We start from the raw sequence: 18371 nt of genomic DNA, 5'->3' as shown, positions 1-18371 counted from the left end.
TTTTTTTTTGTGCTTGAAGTTGCTCTGGAGATGAGCATCTGTTAAATGAATGTAATTGGCAGTCACATAGATTTACTGGACATGATGCAGTTTGCCAGCTATCTGTGCGTTTGGTGGTTTAAAGTTATAAACTGGAGTGAGACATAACCTTTAAGAGTACCAATGGCAGATCAGTGGCATCGTGGTAAGGAACAGGACACCACTGTTGTACCTTTGAGCAAGGCACTCAGCCCTAATTGCCTCAGTAGGTATCCAGCTGTTTAAATGGCTGAAATGTAAATTATGTAAATCGCTCTAGATAAGGGCATCTGCTTAGCAAATGTAATGTAATGTAAATTGATCAGCACTCCAGATTGCACTGCATACATGAATGATTCAAAAATAAAATCTTCTTGTGAAATCTGATGGCAGCTAGAAACTACTCAAATCTCCACAGACCTTCTGTGTGGGAGTGTGAGTGTGTGTGTGTGTGTGTGTGCATGCACTAGTGTGTAAAAATTCCATATCATTCTAACCCCGATAAATTAACAGGTACATGTTCATGGGATGGTGATGATTTCACTTTTCTGTATGCCAACGTGTTATCCATCAGCTACAGGTACCAACAAATGTTGATGTTTTATCTCCCAAAATGTCCAGATTTCATTGATATAAAGACAGTAGATGAGGCAGTACTCTTAATTTGATCAATAGCAAAGTCTCAAAACAGCCATTCCAGCATAGCATCAATTTGATGTTATGTTAGTGTTTTTAGCAAGTTAATTTCAAACTTCATATAACAATTATGTTCTCTTTTTTCTCTGCAATAACACTTAATCTTAAAATTGACATTTAATGTATTTCACAATGTATTGTGTATGCATAGTGTTTCACCCTTAATGTGTACAAAAATGGTATGGGATACATTTCTCCTCTCAGGAATTTGTGTGAATGTCCAATGCTACACTTTCATGACAGGAATGGATTTTCAAGTGTCTTTTTAGTCATTCTGTTAGTATTATGAGTTGATGTGCATTCCTCTCATTCTTATCTCGAAGACCAAAAGTTTCACTTCCAAAAAAAACTCAATAATAATAAAAAAGTATGAAAGTATAGGCCTCTATTTTATCGCCATATGTCTCAATACCTGGGTGTAACAGGGACAATGGTGAAAACAGATCTGTGAGACACAGTACGTGAGCCACTCTAAAGGAATAACAATGATACTTTGATCTGTAATACTCACACGTTCTTTGTTGCCTTCTGTAGCGATCCATCTCCTCTTTTTCTAAATATTGCTGTTGCAGATCTTTGGGTGTCTGCCTGCTTTTTCCCCTCCCTCTCTGTCCTTTTTCTCCTTCTCTCTGTATGTTATCTCTCAGTTTCTGCGTGCCTGTCTCTCTGAAGATAAGACATGTACAGCAAGCCTGACGCACTCACTCAAGCGTGCGCCTCTTTCGTAAATATGTTCCATAGTACTTGGTTGTGCTTGTGTTAATACTGTAACTGCCTATTCCTCTCTCATTCCCACCTCCAATAAGATAGAGTGTTAGTGTGCCACTAAGTAGTTAGTATTACATAGTCAACTCACCTGTTTTCTGAATTTCTGTAATTTTCTCTGTACTCACCAGTCAGTGCTTGTCTTTCTCCAGCACGCATGCCAGCAGATACAGTGGGCTCAGGAAGGTGTTTGGGTTCCTTGGAAGCAGATGCCCAGTCTGGCAGAAGTGGTTTCATCCCATGTTGGGGAGAACTCCTGACCCCTCTGTTCCTTTGACATTCCGGGCCTTTCTGTCGGAATGGCAAGCCTGAGACCTTATCAGAATCGACACAGTTCTGGAACACAGGAGGTTGGTTCTGATCCATGGAAAGGAGCCACCTGACAGTCCATTCAAATGTTGAATATTCATCTCCATCACTGTGCCCATCAAAATCAGAGGAAGCGCCCATTTGGGTCATCGCAGGGCAGGATGACTCCAGAACATTATTATTTATCATGTCTGTGGCTGATATGTTGGGACAGAAATCTTGCTGTTGTTTTGAGGGCCTCCAGCTTGTAGAATTTGTATCAATGTCTTCAGTGTGTGTGTTGCAGTGAATTGAAGTGGAATTTGAGCAGTCTGTGGAATTTGGATGGATCTCTGCAGCTCTAAACGGACCTGGACAGGGAATAAGATCCCTGCTCCAAGGGTCCTCTGACTGGATAGTGGGTGTTGGAAAGACACTGCTGTCCACTGCTTGGACGTCCTGATGAGAGGATTTGCTCATCTGACACAGTTCATTTAGAGAGTGCTCGCTCCTCTCGCGAATGCTCTCTGATTGATGAGATTGATCCAGCTGCTTAGGCTCAAATTCTATCTCAGTTCGTACGTCCATCACACCACTTGAGTGGTGAGGTCCTGGGTTGGATTTTGATATATTCAGGCTTTTTTGGGTACTTGCTGAGCTAATCTCCTTCCTCCTCACAAAACTTGGTCGTAACCTGGAATTTGGACTGGGGCATGCTTTTTTTCTGAGGTCTTTGGAGTCAGAGTTACTGCACCTACTTTGTTCATTTCTATCATCACCAGCTGTAGCTTTGAAATTAGTACAGACACCCAATGAATATTCTTGTTTGAATTTATTTTCAGTGAACTCATTTTGGTTTCTAATCCCTCTCGCAGAATTCTTGGTTTCCCTTGGTGCTCCATTCAGAATTGTGGCAGAGAAGAGTTCACATTCAGAATCATCACTTTGGGGGAGATTCCTTCTGAGGAACTTTCTGTTTTCAGAAAAATCTGGAATTTTTGTTTGTTGTCGCATGCCATACTGAAGCCTGGGGCTGGAGATGGGGATATTTACCCTTTTGGTTGAAGGGATGCAGCCATCTGTTACTTTTTCCCAGTTACTCTGTCTGTCAGTGACGAGGGCTGTATGGTCATCGTTATTCAGTTTGCCGTCTTTGCTGTTGTACACAGATTTCCTGGACTTGTCAGAAAAATAATCTTGCTTCTGAAGCGTTTGTGTAAAATTTGTATATTTACCATTCTGATTAATTATCTCACTCCCATCACCACCTGTGCTCTGGAACAGTCCAGGTGGGGCAGTCCACAAATTAGTATGAGGTGAAGACTGAGATGCAGAGACTCTCTCCTTACACCCTACTTGATTCGATTCTATTGGTAATGCTTTTTCTAAAGTTAATTTGTTTCTAGAGGTAGAACTGACATTCAGGCTGCGTTTGTTGAAGCGTTTGGTTAATGGTGACACAAGCAGTTTCACAAGCTGCTCAGACACTGGGCAATTATGATGTGTAGATAAAGAGTCTTCTTTAGTGTGGTTAGATTGAACAAGAGATGATTGTTTGTCCTGGTTTTTGACTATTGGTGAAGAGAGTCCTTTTATATTTTCTTTGGCAGTTACAGCGTGTGAAAGCATATTGCCAGAGTGAGGAGCCTGATGTCTTGTCTTTGGTGTAAAGGGCATCTGAAAATCCAGGTCTTCAGTTGCAGGAGTTCTACCCTCTGGACTGTGTTGTTTAATTGTTGTATTGCCAGCCTTGGTGAGGCACAACTGAGAGTCTTTGTCTTTTGCTCTCAGTTCAGAAAGTTGGTTTGAAGCCTGTTCTTTGGCACTCTGCCCTGCACAAATTGAAGGTGTCGGGATGCATTCTGGTGCCTGTCCACTTTTTTCAATACAAATCTCTGCTTGATTCAAGTCAAGGCTCTGAGCTTTCCTTTTCGTCTGGCAGGCTATTGCCCGATTAAATTGCCTCGGAGATAAACCGCAGGAATTCAGGCCTTGAGAAAAAGACTTGTGCCTGGAAATAGGATCCTTCGTGCTCTTCACAGGCCCAGATTGAGTGAGGTTTAACAAAGGGTCTCTGCCAACAATTGTTTTGCAACTCGGTGGTTCAGAAAGTTGCTCCCTGTTTAGGCCTCCCTGACCCCTATTATCAGAGACAGGAGTAGGCATACTTCTCTGTTCCTTAGACAGAGTGGGACTTAATCTAGACTCCTGGCTTTTATTTGTAGAGAGTAGTCCTCTCTGAATCCTTGTCACTGGGACAGAGCTGGCTCTGGTTTTATGAGAAGGAAGAGCTGAGGGTCTGTCCCTATTTGGTGTTCTTGTTTGGAGATTTAATGAGGAAGGGGAGAAAGGTGATTGAGGTGATTTGATTGTCTGCACTGATCCTGTTGAAGCTGTATCTTTTGCATAAATCCTTGCACTAGGTTTGGAAGTTGGAGAACTGGTGACATCTGAGCAACTTAGAGAGGGAGAGGACTTTTTACTAGGGAAGAAGGTGCGAGGGAGAAAAAGAGAGAGGGAAAGGGAGAGGGAGGGAGGTAAATACAAAATATTGACATTGTCAAACTGTGTTATAGAGTACATTTAGAGAGACAATTTTGCACAATATCAACACATTAAATCTTTACCTGCTAGTGGGTATCTGCCCTTGGGACATTCTGTGCAAAAGTAATCCTTTGTCACTGAATGAAGAAAGCTGGATGGCTTTCTTTTTGATTACAGGTGAGGAGAGGGGAAGGGGAAGTCGGGTAGAGGGAGGTGTCGCTTGGGGTTCCAGTATGTTGGAGTTCATTGTGTGTGAGATCCCTGTGACAGGAGTTGAAAAAGAGAAGGAGAAGTGTGGGGTGCATGAAATAACAAGAGAAAAACAAGACGCATCTCATGTCAAGAAACATCTGAAGACACAGCTCTTCTGCTCTCACTTGATCACCTAAAGCAATTTCTTATGTCTTAAACTTCATTTTCCTTTAAAAAATAATTTTATGGTTTAATGCACTCACATCTCTACCAGCTAGTTTGTATCTTGTCTGACCAACTATTGAAACTTGGTCATGCAGCACCTCTAATATTGTTGACTCCTTATTTGCCTTTTGTCTTGTGTTGTACTCTGCCTCACAAGTCACTTTCGATAAAAGCTTCTACCAAATGAATGAATGTAAATGTAAAACAGCAAGCCTAATCAAATGAGGGAAATAAGATATCCAAGAAAGGGACATGAGAGAGGGAAAAGTGAAATGAAGTACAGGGGAAAATAATAATAATAACATTATTATTATTATTATTATTATTATTATAAATCATACTTCAACAAGAGTACCAAAAGCATGTGGAGACTGACAGATAATAGATCATGTGAAGGAAGAGAGGTAAACATGGACAACCACATAGACAACTATCAACAAGACAGAACACAGACTTCAGAAGTGGGAATAGTGAACAGAGAATAGTGGATTCATAGAATAGTGGAACTAGAGCCAATGATATTTACATTATTTTTAAAAGGAGGAAAAAACTGATACTTTTTTTTAAATGAATGCCATTTAATCTAAAGCAATTGACATGCTATTTTGTCATTGAGTGTAGTATAATCAACTATACCAAACTGTCTGATTGTAAACATTACTTTTATAGACAGAAAAGTGTCAGAATGCCAAAAGATAACTGACCTGTGTAGCCCAGACTGTTTCTGCCCGTGTTGTTGACACTGAGTGAGGGAGAAGGACAGAGAGGAAGAATGAAAGAGAAGAGAGGGAGGCAGGGCCACAGGAAGCAGTGGGTACAAGAGGCACATTTTCTCCATTCCTGCCATGCAAAGTTCCTCTGTGTCCATCTCCCACTCCCATCTCTCTGCTTTCTGTGACTGGCATTGTTTTTCTGGCACAGAGAGGGGGAATGAAGATCGGAGTGAGAAGTAAGGGGGTGATGTGGAGCGAAGATGGCAGGATGAGAAGGATAGAAGCTTTAAGTGTAGTAGAGAATCACAGGAGGAAGAAAGCAGTGTAAAAAAAAAAGTAGAGGAGGTATCAAGACTCGAAAAGTAGGAAAGACACACAGCAAAATATTGATGGCAAAATATTAGATTTTATTATATCTCATCTTTGAGCACAGTATGCGCTTAACACAGAAGTATTTTTCCACACTAAAACACCTGTATCTAGTTATATTCAACTCACACTGTATTAAAAGGATAGGGTAACATGTGCTGTGAAAATGACAAACAATAATGAATAGACAACAAACTTACATGAAGACATCTCTCATCTCATTTGTCTACATACTGGTGTTAATCTGGAAAACTATTTGTTTGCAACCCTGAAGAGGGCTAGACACATACATTTGGCATATTATTACAGTCATCGGTATTAAACTTAAAAATGAAGACAAGTATTACCATGATCAATTTAATAACCAAGATAACAACAGACTAACTTGTACAATAGTGGTCATAGTCTCAGTAGTGTTAAGGATACTGGTACTAGTAATACTACTGAAACACCACAACCAAATTTAGAATGCGGGCAAACAATTTGGCAATATCTTCAAAAGCATTTAATGGTCTACAAACATAGTGCAAATTTGGCACAATTTTGACCTTGCCTGACATCTGCTGCTTTATCAACTGTTAGTACTTGGAATTTGTTCCTTGTTATTTCTCTCTCACCATTTTTATGGCACAATAATGTGTGATGTAGTCAGTCTATATGCTATATTGAGCCCTGCCATTTCACTTTCTGTTAACTATTTTATCTATTTAGTGGCCTGTCACTGATTCGAGCCTTCAACCCAATTGCCTCTGAAGCGTTTATATACTGAAGGTGTCCTGTGCAGTCCAGGTGGTCAGTACAGAATGCGTACATCACAATGCTCCATGTCAGATCAGAGCATTATTATCGTCATCTTTGCTGCAGTTCTCATCATTTGCCACAAGTGGGCGACGGTGTGCAGACTGAGAGCTCCACTTGTGTGCATCCTGCAGCCCAGGCTCCAGAAAGTAGAGGCATGCGCCGAACCCCGCTAAAACCAGGACTGACACAAGCAGGTAGACGGGAACAAACCAGTCCAGGAATAGCCACGACATGTTTCTCTGGGGACAACACAGAAACAGAGAATATATTAATGTTATTAAACGACTGTTTAAGAATATGCCATGTACTGCACAGCCTCTTCATCTGGATTTTGCTGAGTACATACTCAAGGGACTGGAGATGACAGAACACAGGGTTCTGTACATAAAATCACAATAACCATTACCTGCAGTAGTTCGGTCTTGGTACTTCTAAGGCTGCAGCAGATATTCACAATGTCGGCCTACATACATAATGTAAAACACATTTTACAATTATTCACTCCCACAGATAAATAACTAAGAGGACTATGTAATGTTATTTAACAGCCAGTCACAATGCACTCTAGCACGGGTAGATATACTCATACAACCCTGTACAACAGCTGCTTTGTAGTGATGTTGATAGAAGGCCAGTTTTAATGGATTTTTTTCTTTATCTCGTAGTGACACAAGGCAAGGCATTGCTGCACCAAAAGAAGAAATCAATCTTTACAATTTAAAATGCATATCTGAAACTGTATTTACTGTATTCACAGCAATGACAGCAGAAACATGCTGTATTAAATAGGTACATGCATGCACATACATGCATATTGAGTGTACATACCAATGATCGCTGTTAAAATTCCTCCTCCTTTACAAAAGCAGTACCCCCGCACAATGAATCCACAAATATTTCAATCGACGTAATGTTTCAGGACGGCTGAAAGTGAGGTGATCTTTCTGATGTGCGATAACGTGTAATTGCACACAGGTTAGTCCTGCTCTGGGTTTACCACGTCATGTCTGGGGGAGGCAGGGAGGGTAGCGGGGGGGGGGGGGGGGGGGGGGGCGTTGCCATGGAGACTGGCTCAGTGATGCTGAAGAGAGCGAGAGTGAGAGGGAGGGAGATTTATATAACCTTTTTTTTTTCTGACCCTCAAGGAGAATAAGGCCATGCTGTCGAGTCTGTGCGCCGTCAGCTCGGCTCACTTCCAGTTCATTAAACACCCTTACAAATGAGGTGATTCGTTACTTTAATAACCAGGGTGAAATAAGAGAGGAAGCGTGCCGCACCTTCTTCATACTGCTCAGGCTTTAGGCTGCCATAGCAAGCTGCAGGGATGCATTCTGCCTTGCAGAAATGCAGTTATAAGGAACAAAAATACATACGGGTGAATGTGACAGCTGACCTACTTTCTGACAGAGCAAGCACAAGACAGCCTGTGGCTGCCCCCTGCATGGCGAACAGCAGCGGTTTCTTACCAGTGTCACTATACAGTGAGCTACTGTGTGCCCAAGGGCTTTCGCTTGCACCCAAAATGGACTAATCTGGATTTAATCCATTCGGACTGATTCGCAGTGAACCACAATATTGGGGTGCTTAAAATTGCGTTTTCTGCAAGGGACACTTACTGAACAAAAATAATGATTTTTTAAATCCAGAAAATAGCCTGTTCTGTTTTATAGCACTTGCAACATTCAACAGTTACACATTTCAGGGAATTTTTCAGTTTCTGTTTTTCCATGTTTCCTACTGTGAGGGCTATTACAAACTGATCCATGATATGATTATTATCTATTACTACTGTTGTTACCATGGTGTGCTATTTTGGATTTCAATGCATTAGAACAAATCACACTGGAAAGACTATTCACATACGCTTGGTATTTTATTGACAAAGTTAACAGAGCTCAGTTGGTGTTCGACTATTGACCAAGGCACTATCTGTGATAAAATACTGTAAACATTCGATGTAAAAGACTGACCACCAAGTTATCTCAATATACCTTAAAGATTAAATAATACGTCATACCATATTAAATAAAAAATTAAAGATAATTAGAATCAGAAGTGCCTACAATACACTGAAAAAAAGAAAAATTAGAAATGGATGTAACTGTTTTTGTTCTAAATCTGCAGCAGTTCAGTTGCAGCATACAGTACTGGGAGATACATGTGCAAGTTGCTAAATCTGTACAACTGAGGAATTTCTATTTAACAGCCTGTGATTCAGAGGCACTGCTGTGATTCAGTGTGTTTGAGTGTGTGTGTGTGCGCGTGTGTGTGTGCACGCATCTATCATAATTCAGTGATGTGATTATTTTACATTTACATTTACATTTATTCATTTAGCGGACGCTTTTATCCAAAGCGACTTACATAGGTTAGAGTTCTTTACAATGTCATCCATTTATACCATCAATGGCAAAGCTCTGAGTGTTTGAGCTTGTGTGTGTGCACAAGTACATGTGTTGTATAATTTAGCAGCCTACGTGTCAATGTCAATACTGTCTGTGTGTGCATTTGTTAGCATGTATATACTTACAGTTTAACAGTACGTGTATGAACGGCTAAGCTGTCCATGTCTGTGGGGGGGCTGGGGTTGTGTGTGTGTGTGTGTGTGTGTGTGTGTGTGTGTGTGCCTATGTCTATGTGCGCTACAGTTTAGCAGCTTGTTTGTGTATGAATGTGTAGAGTGTGCTTCCTATAGTTTAGCAGCTTGTATGTGCGTGTATGCTACAACTTAGCAGTCTGTGAATCAGTAGCAGTGCTGTCTGACTGTGGGCGATCCCCAGCCTGTAAGAAGTCAGTGACAATTTGGGCCACAGCCTCTGGGTTATTCAGGTGGACATGATGGTCTCCTGGCACCGTCACCACACTGCCCTGAGAGATACAAAGAGGCACAGGTCATACAACACATATACGCCGACCGAAGGATCGCTATGCTTGAAGTGTAACACATTAACACTGATGGAAAGAGTGAAAATGTTCACAAATAATAAAGTGGGGCAATTCCCTCAGAAGTGAATCTGATGAATGTGGATGGTGGTCTGTTCTGCTTTTAGAAGTATACTCCATTTTCCGCATCAGAGTTTTGTTTGTGCATTTGCCATTCGCTTTCTTGCGGTGTTTGTCCAAAATAGGTGTGTGTGTGTGTGTGTGTTGTGTGCGTGTGTGTGTGCACGCAGGCATCAGTTGGTTATGAATTTCTCTGTCGGCAGATGGCAGTATAGCTGTGCGTGTGTGGCATTTCTTAGGCAGTTGTATTGCACAAGGCTCTCACCCCTTTGTCAGTGTAGCCTTTCAGTAAAGCAGAGACGTATTTCTGCTGTTCCGGCTGAGAAAACGTTTTCTGGAACCCGTCCTCTGCCCTGATAGAGAAAGGGTAAAAAGAGTTACGGCCACTTTCAAACAAACCACAGGACATCACTATCAGTGAAACCAGAATGAAGCTTAATCCTGTGTGGTGGTTACTCACAGGCAGCATGTTAGTGTGAGGCTGAGGGCAAGCATGTTAGGGTGTCAACGCAGTAACATAAAGCTAATGCTGACTGTGAATGTCAGCGTGAGAGAAGAAGGACTCACAGCACTGCAAGAACTCTGGCCTGTATTCTGGACTGCATCTCCAGACTCTGCTCGATGCCTATCCGCACAATGTTGGTCTGAAAGCAGAGGGAGAAAGGAGGACAAAGTGTTGGTGGGAAGGAAGAATACCTTCATGTAATTATATGAACACTGACACGGTGCCTGTATTAAAACAAAAAGAACCAGCAGCATGCATGTATAAAAAATTATATTATACCTGCACAGAGTGTTCAAAATCTGGACATACAAAAACAAGCGAACATATTGTCACGTATATTCTCACAGACAAGGAGAAAGACTCACCAGGTTGATCCTAAAGTCTCTGTTGAACACAACACCTGTGAGGGGGAGAGGGGGGAATGAGCATGGTACATTCTGGAAGACTGCAGCTAGACTGAAAATAACCAGAAGAGAGGAGGGTAAGCTTGGAAGGTAAAGAGCAAGAGAGGGTGAGAAACACAAAGAGTTTCACCTCCTTCGACCTTTGTGCTCCCTCGTTCCAAAAGAATGTGTGTGGATTGCTCAGAAAGAGAGGGGTTTGCTGCCATTAACCTGAGAGAATGAGAGGGGACAGGCAGTGAGGGAGACAGACAGAAAGCAATGCTGCAGTTTAATGATATCTGACATCAGTACTTTCTGTTGGATTGCAGCTACATCTTGTTGAGAGAGCTGTTGAAGTAGAATTTACTCAGGTAGGTGCAGGACTATTGCCTCTCTTGGCCAGGGAAACCAGTAAATGATTTATTGAGTAGCAAAGAGTGTTGCATTACCTTTCAACTGCTTTTTCATATGTGTAAATCTTTTCTTTCTTCTCATCTTTCTTTTTTTCAAATTGAATCATTTCTTCAATACCCTTTCTCAACAATCCTGGCATCTCTTTCTGTAGGGAGACAGGGCGGGGAGAGAGGTTTTAAATCAGCTCGTATAAACCCAGGGCCTGAGCCATTCTGTTTATAAATATTGCAGAAACACAGAGTCGTTTAATGCGCCTCATGTCCTGACTGGACTGGCCTGGAACCTGCCTGAAGCAGAGAGTGTAAGATGAATACGTGTCCATACCATGTCAGTGGGTAAGAATCCAAATGAGTCTAGGAGAACAACGGACTCCACCATTTCTGGATACACGGCACTGAACTGTGAAAACACACGTGTCATTAAGCTTCTTGCAATCAGCTAAGAATGGTTTAACACAGAAGTGTAAGAACACAACAGACACAATGTATGTGTGTCATTAGCATTACTCACCAAACCGGCAATGTTGCCTCCTGTGGATCAGAGAAAATGTGGTTTTAAATTGCAAAAGTAAACAGTATCACACAAGCAAGGAGTATACAAATACACACACACACAGCTGTGTTCAAAGTTAACCAATCACATTCAAAATCATGCCTGTAGGTAAATAGCATACACCTGCCATCAACTTTGAACACAGCTAGAGCCCCCATTATGAAAGGGTGTGCAGCCTTATGCAATCAGGGTGTTACAGTTTTTATATTTAAACTGTTTCTAATAATTAACTGTTTGTTTTTTCTCTGGATTTTTGATTGTTGGAAGATCACATTACAGATGGAAAAAGCCTGACATTTACATTGTTGTCATTTCTGTCTTTACATTTCAAAAACCTGCAATTTCATAAGGGTGTGTAGACTTTTTATTTCCATTGTATATACAGTATACTAGTATGTGTGTGTACAGTAATTAAAGCCAAAAGGCAAGATGGGGGGTAACAGTGAAAACAGAAACAGATGTTTGCTCACCATTTGATAACCCCAAGAACTACAGAGAGACTCACCCATGCTGTGTCCAATAATCGAGAAGTGTTTCCATTGCAGAGCTGAAATGACATTGTCATTTAATCACACTCCTCAAAGGGACTATTTGCAAATAGCTATCTGACTTCATCTTCTGCCTCACCTTTATTCACACCAGATTGGAGGCATGGTGGACAGCTGACACTATATATAAAGCTTTAAGTGATAACAATGATGATTGCCACCATGTGAAAAATTTTTGTACCTTCTACAACTCGGCGCACATCAGACATGTAGGAGGGGAAGGTGTAGAAGACTCCCTCTGGCCTGTGAGAAGACAGACCATGACCTGCCAGGTCCAGAGCCACACATCTCCACTCTAACAGACAAAGAGGCAGACATATAAACAAACTGGCAGACATCATTCCCTGCAGAAACCCCAGTACAGTAATATTAACTGTCTATTGTTATTAATAATGTCATTCCCCGCAGGAATACTACCTTTAGGCAGCAGTGGGATCAGAGTGTTGAAAGACCCACAGTTGTCAGCCCAGCCATGCAGGCACAGCACTGGACGGCCGTGGTCAGGACCCCACACTCTGCCCCTCATCTGTCCCCATGGCACGGGCACACATAGCTCTGAAACTGGGAGAGAGAAATCAATATCTAAATAAACTGCTTCATACTGTAAGGGTGCAGTCAAAACTACATTACAGAACATCAACTCTGGAAGAGAGGACCCATCTGTCAACATTAACAATCCCCAACAAACATAAAAATACATGTATACATACATTTTGTAGCACAGTGGTAGTGAAGCATAGTGTTAAGGAGCAGGGCTCATAACTTAAAGGTTGCTGGTTCAACTCCCTTCTGGGACACTGCTGTTGTTCCCTTGGGCAAGGTACTCAACCCAGAATTTCCCCAGTAAACATCCAGCTGTGTAAATGGATAACATGTAAAAATTGTAACCTATGTAAGTCACTCTGGATAAGAGTGTCTGCTAAATGGCAATAATGTAATGTATATTATGACCTCTGATGAATGGTGCTACATATTCTGTCTTTATGACAAAAACATGCACACACACATATGCACAAGATAAACATCTCAAGATAAAAGGCTGTGATAACACACACAAACGGAGTAAATGAGGAAGTTAAATAAATTTTCATCACAGGTGAAACAATTATGACACTGTATTCAGTACAAATTGTCTAGCTTGTAAAAGGTCTAGCTTCACTGCTGAAATTGGGGAAAGTCACAATCGTATCCCAGCCCTAAGCATGTGTGTAAATTCACATATGATCAGCACTAAGCACTAATCTAATCAATCACTTTTTATATTGGCTTGCAGATTTGTGTCATTTTCACTGACTTAACTTCCATTCAATTTTGCAAAGGGAGCCATGATTCAGACAGTGTTAATGATTTTTCATGTGCTTGCACTTTGCGGGTTATTTGAATGAATAAATGCATACACCAGTTTGAAAACAGGTAAATGAAAGCATAGTTTCAACACAATAAGACGTAGAGTTTTGTCTCACCTGCTTGTTTCATTGCGACTGCGGTCGACAAGTGTTTGAGTCCTGTTAAGGGCTTTATCATTCTCAAACGACCTGCACGGTACAAACACACGTTTTGTAGCAAGCTAGGAAGTTTGCTACCTACGCATACCACTATTATTCTTCCACTATGTTACACTGCTACTTCGTAAGCATTTTAACCAAGCCAGTTAGGCTTGGCACAACCCTGAATCATGATTGAACCGTGGCATGATCACCGTACACCTTAAATACAAGGAAAGATGAGGAATCTAGCGTAAATTCAGCCAACTAGGTCAAAGTACACAGAGGCCGAAAAAGGGCAAATAGCTATACAGATAACTACCTAGCCGGAAAGCTAGCTTGTTAGAAGAAAGTTGGCTAGCGTGACAGCTAATTAAAAGTCGGACCGAGCTTAACAAAGGTTAACAAACTTTTACAGTCGAAAAGGTCATCTACGTCTCTGCAAGTATATTTACATTTATTCATCTGGCAAACGCTTTTATCCAGTGAGGACACTAGTGAGGTAGAGTACAACACAAGCGAAAAACCATAAGGAGTCAGTACGTGACCAGCTAGTACAGTATGAAAGCTTTCGCTTATGCTTATGCTTATTTTACAGGTTAAATGGCTGTGCTACAGCCACATAGCTACATAACTCCACGCATAACCTTTACAACTTTACCTGAGTCTGTTACTGTACTTCCGGGTGTCGCATGTGCTATGGCGCGACCAATCATAATCACATGCGGCTCTCCACGGCTTGATCACAACTTGATCTCTACGGCTATGCAAATGATTGACATCCATTTTAACCAATTGTAATTTTCTTCGTATTGTCCAGTCGCAGAGCTTGTCGGTTTAACCTGCGGGTCTTAACTTTCACTGTGCAAAAAATTACGGATAATGCACATGCCCAAACATGCTGTTAAAAGGTTATATGGAACAATTCAGTAATAAATTACACAACTAATGTTAGGCGAGCTGCCAAACACTAGAATCCTTTATAAGTGTCTGAGCTGTCAGCTTGTGGTGAAGTTACAAAACACATTTTAATACACAAGTTAAAAAAATCACATCATCGGGGATGTATTAACTAGCAATAAACAAATAAATTTGATTAGGAATGTGTTTTACTAAATGACTCAAAGACCTCTCAATTGTTAAATTAATAAATTAATTTAATTTTTAATTAACATTAATATTTTTTTCTGCGGGCATTTTAAAATTAGCCTGTAAACTAAAACAAATTGTCAATTCTGAATTCCGTTTGAATACAGCACACCAGGAATTGTTTACCCATCATGATGTCTTTAAAAGCATTGAGAATTAAAGGATTGCCACCAAGGAGCTATAGGGTGTATGTCATGGGGAAATTACATAAGATGTGAATCACTTACCTATCTCAACCTCTCCCCACTTTACTCTGGTCATTAACCTCAATCATTGTTCTTCTGCATCGGTCGTTAAGATCTTAGTACCCATCGACTTTACTCTTGTGGTTAAACTTTTAGAATGTCTGCTTCGCCATGGTTAATAACTGAACCGTCTAAATCTCCTCTTTGGTGTCTTTCAACTTGCCCGTTGTTCTGCGACTTCCAGCGTAATGCACCTGTTTAGACAACAGAGGTCATCCATGCACCTTTTTGCACAACGAAAGCAGCACACCTCAATGGACACAAGATGGTGTATTTTACATTTACATTTACATTTATTCATTTAGCAGACGCTTTTATCCAAAGCGACTTACATAGGTTACAGTTCTTTACAATGTTATCCATTTATACAGCTGGATATTTACTGAGGCAATTGTGGGTTAAGTACCTTGCCCAAGGGTACAGCAGCAGTGTCCCAGCGGGGATCGAACCGGCAACCTTTCGGTTACGAGTCCTGCTCCTTAACCACTATGCTACACTGCACCCATTTTCATTGCGCCTAGGTACACACTGTGTGCGCGCGCGCGCGTGTGTGTGTATGTGTGCACGTGTGTATGTGAGGTTGCATGCATATTTATGAAAACTGGCGCATTAGAGACTCATTTGCTTTCCCAACTTCCTACGTCCAACAGGTGAGAACAGCTGCAACTCTGGAACTGAGAATGAATCTGCCTGCAACAACTCCACTGCAGGGTGTTTTCAAAAGGCTCCTCAATGCCCTTTCCAACTAAGAAAAAAAGAGAGAGAGAGAGAAAAGGAGAAAGCTGAAATTAACACACACACACATACAAGCATATATATTAGTTACTTAGTTACTAATTGGTTTCATTAGTTAGTTAATTAGTTACATGAATTATATTTTTCCTATTAACAGTCTTCTGTTTTCTTCAGAATTGCTGCAATGCAGAAAGAAAGATTGGAAAAAAACAAACACCCCACTTTGCTGAAGCAGCTAAAGCTTTTGTTATTAGCATTTAGCTGGAACATTTTTAGCCACCCAAGGTTTAATATCAGTGAGACATCAATAGAGATCAGATAGTTTGTTTGACTGACAAAATAGTTGTAGTTCATCCATGTAAAAGGACATGCTTTGCTAAGGAAAAAAACATTATCATCATCGTACATAAGTCAAGAATGAGATTGATCCTGAAACAAATACATGGATGACTGTACACAGTGGGAGTTGTGGAGATGTGTAAGGCTAACAGATCTTTAGCCTAACGATTAGGATACTGCCTACTGATTAAAACAGCAAGACCAACAGTATTATGTGGAGCAGGAAGGTCTAAAGAAATCAAGATAAAGAAGTCATCTGAGTCAGCATTTGTTTGCAGGCCAAAAAACTGCTCCAAAAAAGGCAGTTTCAGAACAATATGCTTCATTGTTTGCATTTTAGAATGTGTGAGATGGCTAACAAAAACACAAACACACATCCTCAGCTGAATGGTGAGAGAGCTCTCAAGTGTAACTGTATCTCTATAACTTGGGGTTTTATCCTTCAACAACGTAATTAAGTCTCCCGTCAGAGTAATGGTGATTAAAGAGTCTGCTGAGAGATAACTCTTTAGCTGCTCTGCCAAGCACTATCTTTGGTGCCTGGCATTTTCCCTTTGTTTCTGTTCTGAGCCTGTCAGAGCTCATGTTCTGCTCTACCCCCTCCAATTCTAACTCCACAGCCTAGACCATAACACTCTGTCAGGTGTCTGTCTGAGGAAATCCTTGAGTTTGCTTGTCTGCGGCCAGTTTCAGACAAGTTCTGGGTTCCTCCAGGGAAAACCCTGGACTGTGGATCAGAGGGTGAGACTCATTTTTATGAGGATGGTTTCAACATTCAGGTTTCACAGAAGAGACCCATTCTGAACCACATCCATTTAGAACTTCGTTCCTTGTTTATTTCCCCTTTACTGATCCCCTGCAAAATCAAAGTTTATTTGCCAAATTTTGAAAGCACCCAAGCCTTCACTGTTATCATGGGGCCAATTCCAAAAACAATTACAGAACAAAATCAAAAACAATCAAATGCTTGTCCATTCCAATCAAAGTGCCGAGATGGAAAAGGAACTGAAATTGAAGAAAATTCTTGTGTTTAGAATAGCTGTTCCAAATTGTTCCACTGATTCTGAATGGTGCCACATACTCAAAACAGTAACAAGTAGTTATATGGCATCTTTTCCCATGCATTCTTTATCTGGAAAAGGGCCATAAGTTTCGTTTTGAAGATGCACATTGTTTTATAGAGGATGTTTTTGTGTTTACCACTTATTTTTTAAAACTGCATTGCAATTTTTTAAAAATGTATTGCATTTCTAATGACAAATATTCTATACACACACCTAAAAAGTATAAAATCTAAATTTGGTCTTTCTAGGTTATTGGAAACTGTTTAGCCTGACTTGACCTTGAACCAGAGTGAAAGAGGGAAAAGGGGCTTGGCTTAAACTTACCCATGCTCAAATGCTTTGGCAAAACTGGTGCAACTGTGTCATACCAATAAGGCTATTTTTAAAGCTGCGCAGGCACTGAGAAGAGATAGCAAGAGACAGAGGTGGAGAGAATGACAGGAAGATAGACAAAGAAGGAAAGAAAGAGGGAGACATATTGAGTGTCGCTGACCCCTCATTGTTAAGTTTGATGGAAGGGAGAAAAGTCAATTGCACTTTCCCATATAGCAAGTGATAGAAGCCAGTGTGCGTCCGTGATTGTGACTGTTGTTGTTTTAAGACACTGCTGTTATTGTCATTTGTGCATTTTGGCAACGCTTTTCTTTGCTGTTGCCAATAATCTGTTTCTATTGGACAGAGACCCCTTTAATCACACTTTTATAAACATGTCCACAAAATGCTATTGGTGTAAAATCTCTCGAAATATCACCATAGGTGATCATTCCCACAGCCCTTAACACAGCCCTGATCCCCATATTGACTTTTAAGCATTTTATTAAATGAAGAGAAAGGCAGATATAACGATTTTAATAAGAAAAAGAAGAGGAAGAAGAAGAAGAAGAAGAAGAAAAAGAAGGTCCTTGGCAGAATTCCACGACAGATGGTGTTATATTGGCAAACTTTCAAAACGGCAGAGAGGCACAAAGACAGAGCAAGAATGAACGTGAGAAAAAAGAATGGGGGGAAAAAAATCATTTGATTTTGTGAACTGCTGACAAAGATGGAGAGGGGAATTGTGCCACAGCTCTACAGAGGTGTCACTGGCTCAAACTGAAGCTGGTATCTGAGTCACAGAAAGTGAAGAGCAGTATCCGTGACTCAAATAGAGCCCCAGATATAAACAGCCAATGTAAAACATGAGGGATGCAGCTGAAAGAGAGGGTGGAATAATACTGCAAGGGTATCAAGGCATCCCAAACTTTGATAGCAGGGAGGGCGGGCGAGAGGTGGAGTTAACATTTTAAGACAAGGGGACAGACAGATTGATTGATAGCTAGGAAGTGATGTATGAGAATGC

General features: G+C 40.9%; 1 protein-coding gene and 1 long non-coding RNA gene across 2 annotated transcripts; both read right to left on the bottom strand.

The window, feature by feature from the left end:
- Positions 1-5834: 5834 nt before the first annotated feature.
- LOC118791998 lies at positions 5835-7603 on the bottom strand. Its single transcript, XR_005005582.1, has 3 exons — positions 7440-7603; positions 7018-7074; positions 5835-6850 (listed from the first exon to the last, which is right to left on the bottom strand). It is a non-coding gene; the product is annotated as an uncharacterized LOC118791998 (long non-coding RNA).
- A 1107-nt stretch (positions 7604-8710) lies between these two features.
- Positions 8711-14199, bottom strand: serhl (serine hydrolase like). Its single transcript, XM_036543066.1, has 13 exons — positions 14162-14199; positions 13480-13551; positions 12434-12577; positions 12198-12311; positions 11974-12015; positions 11427-11446; positions 11241-11315; positions 10952-11061; positions 10654-10733; positions 10485-10519; positions 10182-10258; positions 9880-9967; positions 8711-9479 (listed from the first exon to the last, which is right to left on the bottom strand). The coding sequence occupies exons 2-13, from the start codon at positions 13538-13540 to the stop codon at positions 9333-9335; spliced, it is 993 nt and encodes a 330-aa protein (XP_036398959.1). The 5' UTR covers positions 13541-13551; positions 14162-14199; the 3' UTR covers positions 8711-9332.
- Positions 14200-18371: the final 4172 nt, after the last annotated feature.

This window comes from Megalops cyprinoides, chromosome 1 (assembly GCF_013368585.1).
Source record: "Megalops cyprinoides isolate fMegCyp1 chromosome 1, fMegCyp1.pri, whole genome shotgun sequence".
Classification (NCBI taxonomy): Eukaryota; Metazoa; Chordata; class Actinopteri; order Elopiformes; family Megalopidae; genus Megalops; species Megalops cyprinoides.
The sequence above is the reverse complement of the archived record's forward strand: the minus strand, read 5'-3'. Positions and strand labels throughout refer to the sequence as shown.

Coding starts and splice junctions, on each gene's coding strand:
- serhl (XM_036543066.1), bottom strand. CDS start 13,540: ATGATAAAGCCCTTAACAGGACTCAAACACTTGTCGACCGCAGTCGCA. Junction 11,447..11,973: donor GATTATTGGACACAGCATGG/GTGAGTCTCTCT, acceptor TCTGATCCACAG/GAGGCAACATTGCCGGTTTG. Junction 11,316..11,426: donor GAGGCAACATTGCCGGTTTG/GTGAGTAATGCT, acceptor GTGTTTTCACAG/TTCAGTGCCGTGTATCCAGA.